Source organism: Somniosus microcephalus, chromosome 9 (assembly GCF_052327205.1).
Source record: "Somniosus microcephalus isolate GS21.2 chromosome 9, FLI_Smic_1.0, whole genome shotgun sequence".
Lineage (NCBI taxonomy): Eukaryota > Metazoa > Chordata > Chondrichthyes > Squaliformes > Somniosidae > Somniosus > Somniosus microcephalus.
The window spans coordinates 177,904,605-177,919,121 of NC_140995.1; the positions used below are offsets into that span (position 1 = coordinate 177,904,605).

At 44.1% G+C, this 14,517-nt stretch overlaps 1 protein-coding gene across 1 annotated transcript in view; it reads left to right on the forward strand.

The window, feature by feature from the left end:
• The window catches only part of mdn1 (midasin AAA ATPase 1), a 197,742-nt gene that overhangs the window by 10,228 nt on the left and 172,997 nt on the right, over positions 1-14,517 (forward strand). The window contains exons 6-13 of the mRNA XM_085997622.1: positions 2,299-2,508; positions 3,082-3,213; positions 3,882-3,985; positions 4,951-5,065; positions 9,973-10,172; positions 11,173-11,254; positions 11,925-12,020; positions 14,050-14,162. Of these exons, the coding sequence (XP_085853748.1) occupies positions 2,299-2,508; positions 3,082-3,213; positions 3,882-3,985; positions 4,951-5,065; positions 9,973-10,172; positions 11,173-11,254; positions 11,925-12,020; positions 14,050-14,162 (1,052 nt within the window). The remainder of the gene's footprint in view (positions 1-2,298; positions 2,509-3,081; positions 3,214-3,881; positions 3,986-4,950; positions 5,066-9,972; positions 10,173-11,172; positions 11,255-11,924; positions 12,021-14,049; positions 14,163-14,517) is intronic.

Genomic DNA, 14,517 nt, shown 5'->3' on the forward strand with positions numbered 1-14,517 from the left:
TGCTGTTAACCCCCGTGTGGGTATCGAAGGTATTGGACAGCTTCGGGAACCTGGGGTTTTCTTGCACTTTCTGTCTCTATGGTGACCGTTGACTGGGACATGTGATCCTGAAACACCTCATTCTCCCAGATGTTCTGGAATGCAGAGAGTTGGTGCCAAAGCTCAGCGATCCTGCACTTGAGAGAATCCACCCTCAGGCACCTGATTTAAAAAAAAAAAGACTTGTATTTATATAGTGCCTTTCACAACCACCGGACGTCCCACAGCGCATTACAGCCAGTGAAATACTTTTTGAAGTGCAGTCACTATATTATAATGTAGGAAACGCGGCAGCCAATTTGCGCACAGCAAGCTCCCACAAACAGCAGTGTGATAATGACCAGATAATCTGTTTTTTAGTGATGTTGATTGAGGCATATATATTGGCCAGGACACCGGGGATAACTCCCCTGCTCTTCTTCGAAATAGTGCCAAGGGATCTTTTGTGTCCGCTTGAGAGAATAGACGGGGTCTCTGTTTAACGTCTCATCCAAAAGACGGCACCTCTGACAGTGCAGCACTCCCTCTACTACAACCTGAAGGATCAAATCTTCCTCGCAAACCGTGGACAACCATCAGCCGTCTCCGAACTGGTCATGGTAGATGCTGTCACCTTCTCCATAGATGGAAGATTCAAGCATCCCCATCATACGACTGTGGAGCTCCTAATCAGACCCTGGAGCACATCATTGAGCACTGCCCTCAGAGGAAATTTGCAGACAGCCTACAAGATATCCACGCTGTTACACCAGAAGCTTTGGCCTGGATATCTGACTGAGATATTGACATTTGATTTGCTTTGCTACTACCATACGAAAGAAGTAGTAGCACTGCACTGGAGTGTCAGCCTAGATTTTTGTGCTCAAGTCCTGAAGTGGGATTTGAACCCACAACCTTCTGACTCAGGCGAGGGTGCTACCAACTGAGCCACGGCTGACACCTAATGCAGACAAAAGACTCCGACATCTTGCATTCCACACACATCCTGCAGGCCCCTGCCCCCTCTTTCTAATATTATGAACTTGGCTGAAAGGAAAACGTTTACTCCCTGACTTCTTACCCAGATTCTGAAGCAGTCCAGGTCACTGGATAGCTAGGAGGAGTAGAAACGTTGTCCAGCTTTGCCTTTTCTAATGGAGGGACACTAGGAGAGACCAGGCACCATGTGAGACTTTCAGTTGCAGCTGCAAAAATGTTTTTCTATTTCCCCCCCCCGCCCACCCCCCCCAGTATGGAATTTCCTATTATTACCACCATTTCTGCACTTCAACTCTCTTTTTGGCAACTACTTGCTCCATGGTGGCCTTCTCCAAGTTGTTTCTAGAGTCTGGGCATTCAGTTAGTTCAACACCCTGGAGGGATCTCTGCACTGCCTCCCATCTCTGTTTTCCTACTCCGATGGTCACCCACCTCTTTCTTCACTAACTTGCCCTGTCTGTGGCACGGATACATTTTTTTAGAATGTACATCCCAGGGACGCTTCACTTTCCCATAGATGACCGAGTGCCCCAGCTGCTCCTCAAGCTTAGAATCTTTGGGCACAAGCACTTGGAGACCTTTCCTGCACACGTGGTCATCCTGGACACGCCTAGCATCCAGGGCCTCCCACACTGCGCAGGTATTGCACATCGCAGGCTAAGCTATCCCAACTCCCATCTAAACTAAACTCCTCAAACTCTATAATATGCACCTCGAGCATGAACTCCCTCCTAAAGCTAAACTCCACACGGCACTGGTCCTTTTGCACTCTACTAGCCTCTCATTAGCGCACGGAGATTCTGTGCAGGATGTAAATTTAAAGGTTGTCTTGCAGAAAATATCAATTCTGTAAATGAACAGGAATTGTAATTTGGGCACTACTTAAATATTTTGATTTAGTTACTGCTGCAGGTTATTATTTCACTTTCCTAGACGAACTGTGATGTGGCCTGCTTATGTACAGATTTGTGTATGCATTAATATAACTGTCTGTAAATGCTTAGAATTTTTAAAGAACTAGATGATTGAATGTCCATGAAATCTTTAACTTTCAAAATGGTGTCCTTAATGGCAATCAATATAATGTAACTTTTGATCTCTGGGTTTTCTAGAGTTGTGAAATCAGTCCTTTGTTGGTGCAGCAAGTTGTCACTCCAGCTCTTTCTAATGCAACGCCTGCTGATAACTGACACTAAATGATTTGACCAGCTTTTTATATATTTTAAAAGAATTGCTATTTTTGACAGTACTTTGTTTCCCCCCCCCCCCTTCTCTCTTCAGTGCATCAGTAAGCCCCCTGTGCTAGTAGCTTCCACCTACAATTATCTGCAGAACTTGGCCATGGCAGTGGTGTCCCAGAATGCTGTGCTGCTGGAAGGACCAATCGGCTGTGGTAAAACTGCTTTAGTAGAATATTTAGCAGCGCTGACGGGTCGACAAAAGCCCCCTGACTTTCTAAAAGTACAGCTCGGAGACCAGACTGATAGCAAGGTACGAAATGTGTAAATTCCTGGCTTTTTTTATTTGGAGAGGGCAGCAGTGGCGTTTTGTTTCTGTTCCCAGGCTTTTGTTGATCCCAGCTTGGCTGCCTGAAGATCCACATGAATAGCCTGAGGTGATCATTCTATTTCTCCATTACCCATAAATTTTCCAACTGTGATCGGCAACCCAATATGTGCAGAAATGGTGGGTTCAATCGTGCCTTGCAGCACAGCCCGATGGTGTAGCAGTCTTTCTCTTCACCCTCCCTGCTCCCCCCGCACCTAGGGTTTAAAAAAAAAAAGCTGTGCATCTGTGAGCCGTATCTTGACTTCCCCTCGGACTGCTTAATTCGAGTGAGAGTCTCGAAGGTCCATGAACAGACATCTCTCTGGGTGATGCCATAAACTTGCAATGAGAATGGTTGTTTCCTAATTTTGACTTTAGTGTGTTTTTTCTCATCTGTTTCTAATCTGAATTTAGTGAACAGTTTTTTTTGTAGGGGAGAGAAAGTTGCATGTTTTAACCACTCTAATGAACCACTTCTTAAATTTTGTTTCAATTAATGATTTGTTTGTATATTAGATGTTGCTGGGACTGTATCGCTGTGCGGATGTTCCGGGGGAGTTTGTTTGGCAGCCTGGATCCTTGACTCAAGCAGTAACCAATGGATATTGGCTCCTCCTGGAGGACATTGACTATGCACCTTTAGATGTAGTATGTATCCCCTTGGAGTATTTTACATTAAAGTATTAAACCATAGTTTTGATTAAATATAAAAATGTCCAATTTATAACGTATGTAGTGCAAGGCTACAGAGCTGTTTGATTACCCACATGTAGACAGCATACACATTATTTTACTACATGAATCAACAGGACATTCGTATGCAGAGTGGCTCTTTATTATTGAGTACAGTGGAGTAATTCGATTTATTAATCTACATTCTGTGTGCTACTGCCATTGGCACAATCCTTATGGGCTTCTACCTCGTGTTGGGTTTTATGCTGAGTTGCTAGTGGGTATTTCCAATCCTTTAGGGACATGCTAACTACCTCGTGGGTCTGATCTGCATGGCTTAGGTCCATAAGCACGGGCAGTTTCTCGAATTGGGCCTATTCTAAATCGATCTATGATTTTTTGTTTTTAATTTCAGTATTTAATTTTACAAAGCAAGTACTAAACATTCATATGTAAGCTTGCCAGTAGTCGTAACTTTCACTCAACAAGCTTATTTTCTCAGCAGCAGTTTTACTGGTCAGATGCAAAACTGTTAATTGAAGGGATGTGTTTATCTGGTTGCTTTCTCATTTAATTGTACATTTCAGGATATTTTACTTTTTTCAATTCTTAATTTGACGGCAATAATTCCTCCTGCATTGCAGATATCGGTGCTGATACCTCTCCTGGAGACTGGAGAGCTCCTGATTCCTGGATGTGGCGATTGTATAAAGACAGCGCCCGGATTCCAATTTTTTGCTACTCGAAGGTCAGACATCACAAATTAGCAGTCTCAATTGTTTGGGGCTATCGAGTATACCAGCACAACAAACGGGATATTGAAGAATATTGCTTAAAATAAAGCATAATGGGGAAGATTTCCAACTTGTTGCCCTGGCGTAAAACTGGCATTGCACATCGACCGTCCATGACATCAGTGGCAAAACGGGCAGTTTCTTTAACACGCAGTTGATCTGCAATGCCAGTTTAACTCCCAGGCGGCAGGTTGAAAATCTACTCCCATGTTACTAGTGCCAGTTAAACCATATGTTCTGCTCAAAGGACTGCGTAATCGAGAGTTCAAAATAAAAGGATTTATACTTTTTATTTGAAAAAAGTGTATATTTAAATAAAATTCCAATGCTAAGTTTTCCTGCTTCCTACACCTTTCAAACTTAAAACTGGTGAGCATGCAGGCCTGTTGTTTAAAGTCATTTTTCACCACTAATGACGAGTCTGAGCTGATCAGGGTGATTTGACAGATGTATTCTGCCCCCACCACTTAGGAGACAGTGAGATCTGTGGTGAGAGGGTTGTTTTCAGGCATGGGTGAGAAAAGTGGTGATTCTAGTATCCAATCACTTATAGTAAGCATTCTTCACAAATATCTCTGCAGAATTCTCGCAATTTCATGAGAAGCACTCTTGGAAATGAGAGAAATCTTGCTTGAGGATCCTGCATTTAGTAACTTCACACCTGGATGTGAACTTGCATAATTTATATCCAGTAGAGATGAGGACAAATCGATGTCGGGCACTTTAGCTAAGCTATACGTGCTTGGTCCAGTTAGGACAAGGCCAAACTGGATTGCTCTGATTTATTGCTGAAGAGAAACTGCTATTCAACAGGATGTTTGAATGACAGCAGAAATTGAACTGTGTCAAATGCTGAAACTTGAGCTATTTTTTTCTTTCCTTACCTGCAAGTCACTGGGTTTGTATTTAACCTCTCTAGGTTGTTTAGCAGCAATGCTGGTTGGTATAGACAACAAAACAGTCATGCAACTTTGCTGGACAAACTCTGGACCAAAATCCAGTTGGACAACATGAACAGGACAGAACTAAAAGAGGTGAGTTTATTTTACTTTTTATCAAATGCTTTCCTCCCCGACCGCCAAAGAAATCTCTCCAAAGGTGCATTCTGGTAATGGAGTAATAACTGGAGCAGATGTCATTCTCCAAACTTCATTGTGCATTGTGGCCTAACATGCCATACATTATAGAAGTTTTGCACCCATCTGCCACTGGGTCCTCCAGCACCACTGTACATTCGCAGCTGCATCCACGATGCATCATGCTGTGCAAACGAGGCACCTTGGGGCCGTAGCAGTTTTCAGCACAGAAGGAGACCATTCACCCCATTGTGTCTGCGCCGACTTTGTTGGAGCAATCCGAAGCTAAGCCCACTGCTATGCTCACTCCTGATAGCTCTGTATCTTCCTCTGCTTCAGCTGTTTATCCACTTTTCCTTTTGAAAGATGCAACGATTTCTGCCTCAACTAATCCCCGCAGCAAAGCATTCCATCCTTTTAATAACTCTCGGCATAAAGAGATTTCTTCTAATCTCACTCCCTTTAGTGACCATTTTAAATGGATGATCCCTCCTCACTGACTCCCCAGCCAGAGAAAACCGTCTTTCCTATTCACCGCCTCAGAACCCTCAATTAAATCATTTTGGTCGTTTCTGCTTCAGTAGAATAGTAAATAGCATCTTTAGTCTCTCTCTTCATAACTGTTCATCATCCCAATGAACCTATGTTGCAGGGTCTCAATTATTGTTTTTATAATTGGGTGTCCTTAACTGTGTACAGAACAATAGCTGTGTGGCTTTATCATTTCCTTGTACAAATTGATCATAATCTCTTCTCCTGTGTTTTGTCCTTTTATTAACCTGCACTTACATTTTCAAGAAATGGTGTTTGATCCCCTGGATCTCTCCGCTCATCAATATCCTTCACCATCTTTCCATTCCTTGTTTTCCTTCCCAGAATGTATGGCCTCGTGCTTCTCCACAGTAAATTCTATGTACCAGATGTCTGCTCATTCTGCTGACATGTCTGTGTTCTGAAAGTCTTCTGCAGTCCTGCTTGATGTTTGCCAAACCCTGATTTTATCTCCGCACATTGATGATCTACTTCCTATGCCCAAGTCCAGATCACTTGTATAGTAAAAAGAAAAGTGGACCCTGCAACCTTTCTCCAGTCTGAGCAACACCTATTGACCCCCAACTAACAACTATTAACCTTAACCCTTCCTGTTCTAATTTAATGTTTCACTTCAGCCTGCTATGTTAATATCTTCTTAGGCAGTCCCTCTGAACCGAGGATGACTTGCTTCCACATTAAAAATGAGTTCTCAGGTGACTGATGAGTCCAATGTGGGACCTACAGTCTCTGTCACAGGTGGGGCAGACGGTAGTTGAAGGGGCGGGTGGGTGGGGTGCTTGGGTTGACGTGCGCTGCCTGCGCTTGGCTTCCGCTTGCTCCCGGCGAAGAGACTTGGTGTTCAGCGCCTTCCCAGATGCTTCTCCTTCACTTTGTGCGGTCTTGGGCCAGGGATTCCCAGGTGTTGGTGGGATGTTGCACTTTTTCAAGGAGGCTTTGAGGGTGTCCTTGAAGCGTTTCCTCTGCCCACCTGGGGCTCTCTTGCCGTGCTGGAGCTCCGAGTAGAGCGCTTGTTTTGGGAGTCTTGTATCGGGCATGTGGACAATGTGACCCATCCATTGGAGCTGATCAAGCGTGGTCAAAGCTTTGATGTTGGCCTGAGCAAGAACACTGACATTGGTGTGCCTATCCTGCCAATGTATTTGCAGGATCTTGCGGAGGTAGCATTGGTGGTACCTCTCCAGTGCTTTGAGGTACCTGCTGTACATGGTCCATGTCTCTGAGGCATACAGCAGGGCGGGTATCACTGCTGCTCTGTAGACCATGAGCTTAGTGCCGGGTTTGAAGTCCTGGTCTTCAAACACTCTCTCCTCCTCAGGCGACAGAAGGCGGCACTGGCACACTGAAGGCGGTGTTGGACTTCGTCATCGATGTCTGCCCTTGTTGACAGTAGGCCCCCGAGGTATGGAAAGTGGTCCACGTTGTCCAAGGCCTTGTTGTGGATTTTGATAATCGGGGGGCAGTACTGTGTGGCGGGGGCAGGTTGGTAGAGGACCTTTGTCTTACAGACGTTTAGTGCAAGGCCCATGCTCTCGTACGCTTCGGTGAAGGTGTTGACGACGGTTTGGAGTTCGACCTCCGAGTGTGCGCAGACGCAAGCGTCGTCTGCATACTGTAATTCGACGACAGAGGATGGGATGACCTTAGATCTGGACTGGAGGCAACGGAGGTTGAACAGTTTCTCGTTTGTCCTGTAAATTAGCTCCACTCCAGTGGGGAGCTTACTGAGAGTGAGATGGAGCATTGCAGCAAGGACGATCGAGAAGAGCGTTAGTGCGATGACACAGCCTTGCTTGACCCCGGTTCGTACGTGAATTGGGTCTGTGGTGGAACTGTTGGTCAGGGTCGCGGCTTGCATGTCGTCGTGAAGCAGGCAGAGGATGGTGACAAACTTTTGAGGGCAGCCGAATTTGAGGAGGACACTCCATAATCCCTCACGGTTGACAGTGTCGAAGGCCTTTGTGAAATCAAAGAAGGCCACGTACAGCGGTTGGTGCTGTTCCCTGCATTTCTCTTGTAATTGACGTGCGGTGAAGATCATGTCCATTGTGCCCCTTAATGGGCGGAATCCGCATTGCGACTCTGGGAGGAGCTCTTCGGCCACTGGGAGAAGGCGATTGAGGAGGATTCTTGCGATGACTTTCTCTGTGGCAGACAGCAGGGAAACTCCTCTAATTACCGCAATCGGACTTGTGACCATCTTCAAGAAAGGTGACAATTACGGCGTCTGAGATCCCCTGGCATGCTCTCCTCCTTCCAGATAAGAGAAATGAGTTCATGAATTCGCACCAGTAGTGCTTCTCTACCATGCTTTAGTGCCTCGGTGGGGATTCCATCTGCTCCTGAGGCCTTGCTGTTCTTCAGTTGTCGGATGACCTTTTCAACCTCATGCCGGGCTGGGGTTGTGCTGAGATGGTGGCGGGTAGCATGCTGTGGGATGGAGATGAGGACACTCGTGTCGAAGAGAGAGTCATGGTTCAAGAGATCTTCGAAGTGCTCCTTCCAGCGGGCACTGACTGCCTCTCTGTCCTTGATGAGTACCTCTCAGTTCTTGGCCCGCAGCGGGGAAGGGCCTTGGGTGCTTGGGCCGTAGATGGTCTTGACTGCGCTGAAGAATCCATGCACGTCGTGGTTGTCGGCTAGCTGCTGGATCTCCTGCGTTTTCTCCACCCACCATCTGTTCTTTAGGTCGCGAGTTTTTTGTTGCCAGCTCAAGGAGCAAGGCGGTGGTTACACCTTCTAGGAAGGCAAATCTGAAGAAGAATGGCACCTCCGTGGGGTAGGCTTTGCCATAAAAAATGAACTGGTTGGGCGTTTCAGAGACTTCCCCATGCGGTATAAACGAGCGCCTCATGATTCTTCGACTCACCCTAGCCTGGAGCCAGTGCGCTATGGTCATCAGTGCGTACGCCCCAACACTGGAAGCCACAGACGAGACCAAAGAGGAATTCTACTCATCTCGAACAATCCCTGTCCTAAGTCCCAACGGGCGACAAGATAATCCTCTTTGGCGACTTTAACGCCAGAGTTGGAAAGGACACAGACCTCTGGGGAGGTGTGATTGGCAGAGGGGGTAGGGAAAGCCAACTCCAACGGTACCCTCCTCCTGTCGAAATGCTTAGAACATGGCCTCGTCATAACCAACCCCTTGTTCCGTCAGAGAGACAAGTACAAGGCTTCATGGCAGCACCCTCGTTCCAAGCACTGGCCTATGTCATCGTCTGAGTGAGGGACCGCAAGGATGTCCGCATCACCCGTGCCATGACAGGAGCTGACGACTGCTGGATAGACCACCGCCTAATCCGCTCTGTCCTCTCCATCAATGTAGCCCCAAAACGGCGGCGGCAACAGAAACAATGCCGCAGGAAAATTAACGCTGGCGCACTCAGACCCTGCTAAGAAAGCCCGATTCAGCCTGCACCTCACAAACAACCTGATGACTCCCAGTGATGCAGAGACACAGAGTGCCCACAGCACCTGCTCTGCACTCAAGGCCTCCATAATCAGCACCTGTGAAGAGACGCTCGGTCATTCGACCAGGAAACACCAAGACTGGTTTGACGAGAATGACCAGGAGATCCAGGAGCTAATAAGTGCAAGCGCAAGGCATTCCTGATCTGGAAACAGCAACAGAACTCGAGAGCAAGAAAGCAGCTCTACAGACGCCTGAAGGCCGAGGTCCAACAAAAAACTCGTGACCTAAAGAACAGAACAGATATGTTAATATAACCAGCCTATGACTACATCTATTCTTTGTCATATCTGACCTTGAGCATGTTCCATGCTGAAGCTAGATGTAAAATAGGGAAGAATGTTTTCTCTGGGTGCGGGGGTGGGTGGCGTTCAGTGGTGAGGGATCATTAATTTAAAATTGTGACTAAAGGGAGTGGGGAGCGAGGTTAGAAAAAATCTCTCTGCAAAAGTAGTCCTTTCTACAACTGAGAGCTTTGTCATAATATGCAGACTTCAGGATATGTTGTAATGGAAAATTAATCGTTTTGGATTATATTCTAATTCCTATTGAGCTATTTTTAAGTGTTGACAAATGTATTAACGCATACTGTCTTGGGCTAGACGATAATTCTTGTTTTGGAAAAGGCATCTAAATATAAGGTGTATATTTCTATAAACTAACTTGCACCTGTGTAATATTGGCAGTGGACTGGAAGCTATTTTCATTGCAGAGTGGCACATAGGAGAGGGACAGTAATGCATATTTTATGGTGTTGAAAAATTTATGAATATGGTTCTAAAACTCATACATCTTGGTGATTTCTTTCAACATTTACTATCTTAAACTTCCTGTTTTACAGGTGTTAGTAAACCGGTATCCAAGCCTGGAAATAGTAATAGATCGCCTTTTGGACATTTACTGCCAACTGACTGGCAAGAAACATCAAGGATCGCAAGTCAACTTGGCTGGAAATCATGGAAACAAACAAGTGCCTGATGAATGTGAAACAAAAACTGAAGATAAAGACTTGTGCCTTGAGGGAAGAGGATTATCTTTAAGGTTTGCAACAATTTGTTTTGGTTTGTTTTAAATAGTGACTTAGTGTTCTGCTCTGATAATCTAGTGATTAAAACAAGATTGAAGAGAAAGCTTTCATTGTTGTAAGCCTGAAATTTCGAATATTCTGTTGCTCAAAGGAAGATTTTTTTTATTTTCCCCTGCTTCAATCATAGTCCGTGGAGGAGGAAATTGCAGTTTCTATCTGTAGCAGGATGGTTAATGCTGAATACACAAATTTCACTTGAAATTCAGAAATAAATGTAAGACTCGCCAGCGTTGGGCAGTGCATGAAGGAAAAGTTCAGTGGCATGCTAGGCAAAGCTTCACATGACCCTTTTGGGGAGGCGATCCAGGAATAGTGTTTAAAACCGACCTGTGACAATACCGACGACAAATTAGTATGTGGTCATGGTGCATGCACTTGTATTCAAGTGATTTTTTATATAACATTAAAGTACTGCTTCTTTAAAGAGGAGTTCATAGCAACAAGTAAAATTTTTTTTTTAAATCAAAAAAGTAATTGCAAATTTTTAAAAACTTATTTAGAGATTTTTTTTCCTAAATTGAATGCTGATCAACCTTGTGGCTGATGGGTCACTGGTGTGGGGATACTGTTGTGCATAATAGTGTCCGAGCTGATTAATACTGCACAGATGTGATGGTAGCATCTGGTTTAATGACTATCGTCAATAGGGAAAAACTGGACAATTTTTATTTCAAAAAGCATCCTGCACTTTACTGATACTGTATCTAGTAGGTTCATATCACAATGTTTGATTTATACAGTCCTTTTTACATTATTGATTTTGCTCTTGCCCTTTCTGTAGCTCAAATGTGTTTTAATTAAAAAAAATAAAAATAAAAATGATTTGTCTAGTGAAAGCAGGTCTGGTACAATACTGTATGCTTAATGGTTACATTTACCATAATGTGCTCTCGACATGAATTTAGCGTATACTCTACCAGTTTGCATGAAATTGTTTTGCTTTATTCTGTCTAGAGATTTACTGAAATGGTGTGAACGAATAATTCCTAATTTTGATGGTACTTCCTCTTCTACGGCTCTCTGCATCTTCCAGGAGGTAAGGAGGAGATGAATTTACAACATACAGTTTGTGAAAGGGTTCTACGGAGTTTATTGATGGCTTAATACCAATAATGTGCAAATTGCGTCTGCTGTCCGTGTCCTAACTCGCACCAAGTCCTGTTCACCCATCACTGCCCCACATTGGCTCCCGGTTAAACAACGCCTCAATTTTTAAAATTCTCATTCTTGTTTTCAAATCCTTCCATGGCCTCGCCCCTCCTTATCTCTAATCTCCTCTATCCCTCCGATATCTGCGCCCCTCCAATTCTGGCCTTTTGAGCATCCCCGATTTTAATCGCGCCACCATTGGTGGCCGTGCCTTCAGCTGCTGAGGCCCTAAGCTCTGGAATTCCTTCCCTAAACCTCTCTGCCTCTCTACCCCTTTTTCCTCCTTTTAAGACTCTCCTTAAAACCTACCTTGTCTGCCCTAATATCTCCTTATGTGACTCTGTGTCAAATTTTATTTGTTGGTGCTCCTGTGAAATGCCTTGGGACATTTTACTATGTGAAAGGTGCTATATAAATGCAAGTTGTTGTAGCTGATTTTGGAAATATGCGGCTGCTTGAGCTTAAAATATTGAGGAGACACCGGTCGCTCTCGGTGACTGTAGAAAGGCATGTCGTGGAGCTTCCTCAAGTAGTTACCATGGTGTTTTGTTTTCCAGGCGCTGGATTGTTTTACAGCCATGATGTCTAAACGGGGGAGTCGGCAGAAAATGGCCGAGATCATTGGAAGCAAACTGAACATTTCAAAAGAAAAGGTACTGTTTCCTTTTAGTGTGGCATTCTCTCTTTACTGTGTATAGGATTAACTGGTAATCAGCGCTTTTTTTTGGTAATCTACATTTTTCCCTCCCAATTTTGGGGCTGATTTGCATCCTAAATTTGGTTCCACGATTATTGTCGTAAAAGCAGAATAAGGAAATTTTCTGTTTTTGTAATGTGGCTTTAGACTTTTTTTTAATTACTAACTTCAGCTACATGTATCCTTAAAACCGTTCCTTTGTCAAGGCAGTAGCTAGTAAACTATTCAGATTCATCCACATTTACAATGGACGTTGGCCTGGCTGCCTTCGTTGGTGCAACTCGCTGTGTAATCACCAGTTAGGTCAATTTGTTTGGCTGGGTCTGTATTTAAAATGTTAATCTGGGTTAGTTTGTATAGTGGGGAAGATAGAAAAGCTCCCTTTCTGTAGTAGCTCACTCATATTGGGATATCGTTGAGAGGGAGATGGTTAATTCTCAACATAACACCTGTGATGTGAAACATGTCATTTGGTATAAAGGCACAGTCTTAGCTACCCAGCTTAGGTTTCAGCTCCATTTCTGGCAGTTGCATTTAGCCTTCATTTACTGGTAGGAATATTGTCTCGCATGTACAAATATTTAATTGGGCAATTGATTAAACACTAAGCAATGTGTTCCTGCCATGATATTTTGACTCCCTCTTTTTATAGACTTTTTTTTACTTTTGGTTATCTAAGTATTTGTAACTCGCTGCAGCTTACTGCTTCTGTGTAACTATCTTACTTGACACACTCAATTATTGTTTTAGCCTGAACATAAAGGCCTGATTGTGTGGTGTGTGTATATACTGTATTTTGGAGCATGCAATAGTGTGTTGGGCATCCCAGTGCATTGTATTGTTCCTGTGGCCTGCTGTCCTATTCCCGACGTAATAAGGGTGTAGGCTTTGAATCCCAGGAGATTTGGGCTACGTGGAAAATGCCTGTTTGTTTTTTGCTGTGGACACGAGATAAAATTGGTAGAATGCCTGAACAATAACAGCTGGCATCTGACTTCAAGTGTGGGTGACCAAATTCTTGGAGAAATAACTTGGGTTTTCAGAAGCCAGTGAGGACAGAGGTGATAAGTGAACGGGACTTGGTGCGGGATAGCATACAGGAAGCAGAGTTTTGAATGAGCTGAAGTTTAGAGAGTGGCAGATGAGGGGGCCCCCAGCCAGGAGAGCATTTGAATAGTCGAGTCTGGAGGTGACTAGGCATGGGTGAGGGTTTCAGCGGCAGATGGGCTGGAGGAGGTGGGTTATGTATTTGAGGTGGAAGTAGGCAGTCTTTTGTAATGGAGATGATATGGGCTCAGAAGCTCTGTTCTGGGTCGAATAGGATGCTGAGGTTGAGAAGTACCTGCTAAACTGAATTCAGCTTTTACCAAGCTAGTTGGTTTGGGACCTGAGATCAGTGGCGTTGAATAATCTCCTGAAGTATGTAAGGTGTGAAATGCATGGGAGGGGGGGTGGCAAAGGATCTACACGAGTGGAGATTAGAACGTTGGTACCAGTTGACACTATTTGGACTCTGAACTCTTGGTGTTGGTACACCCAGGTATTGTTTCCAATAAAATTATGATGAGTAACTGAGAAGGAAAAAAATTGGCAAGGGAGAAACTGCAGTGGGTACTGAGTTCTGCAGCAATTTCTGTGTCCAGTTGTAGAGCATGAAGGACTGTGGTTATGGGGAAGAGGAGCCTTGGCTTGAGTTTTCCCCTGCTTAGCCCAGGAACATTGAGGTGTATTGCAATCATTGCCCTGAAATCGCTAGGCTAAGACTAACTTAACACAAAGTAGTGATTGCTTCCAGGTCAGTTTGGCTCCGATTCAAACCGCGCTGTATTTTTACTTAACTGAGCTATCGGGGACGGAGTTATTGATTAAACCGGCAACGATCAATTTTCCCTCCCCTCTTGCAGGTGATTGATATTGAAGTGCAGCATTTAAAGCTGTAGTATTGTTTCATCAGAGATGATGATTTAATGTTACTTGTGTTGCAGGCAGAGTTCTTCTGTCAGTTGTATAAACCTGCTGTTGGGCTCAGTGAGGTGGAAGTGACTGTAGGACGTGCTGTTTTGCCTCGAAGAAGAAGTGATGTCATCCTGTTGCAGTTGTAAGTGCAGTTTTAAAATTTAATATCTCAGTTGATGATTTTAGGATTGCTTTTAATGAAGCTCAATTACTGTAATAATCAATATAACGCCAATAAATAAATGATTTGAAAGGATTAAGGCTACTGACTTGCAGTGACTGAACAAATTTAAGTTCTGTTTTTATGACCATGGTTTTTTTAAACTGACGTTTTAGGAATTACTTTCCAGATTCTACCAAGACACTAGTTTGTAAAAACATTGTGCAGTTTAATATTGTGCCACTTTTGAAAATTTCCTCAACCCCTATTATTGAATTTGTTTTGTTATGGTGCAGGTGACTGGGAATTTGGGGGGAAAAAATAATGTGATTGATAC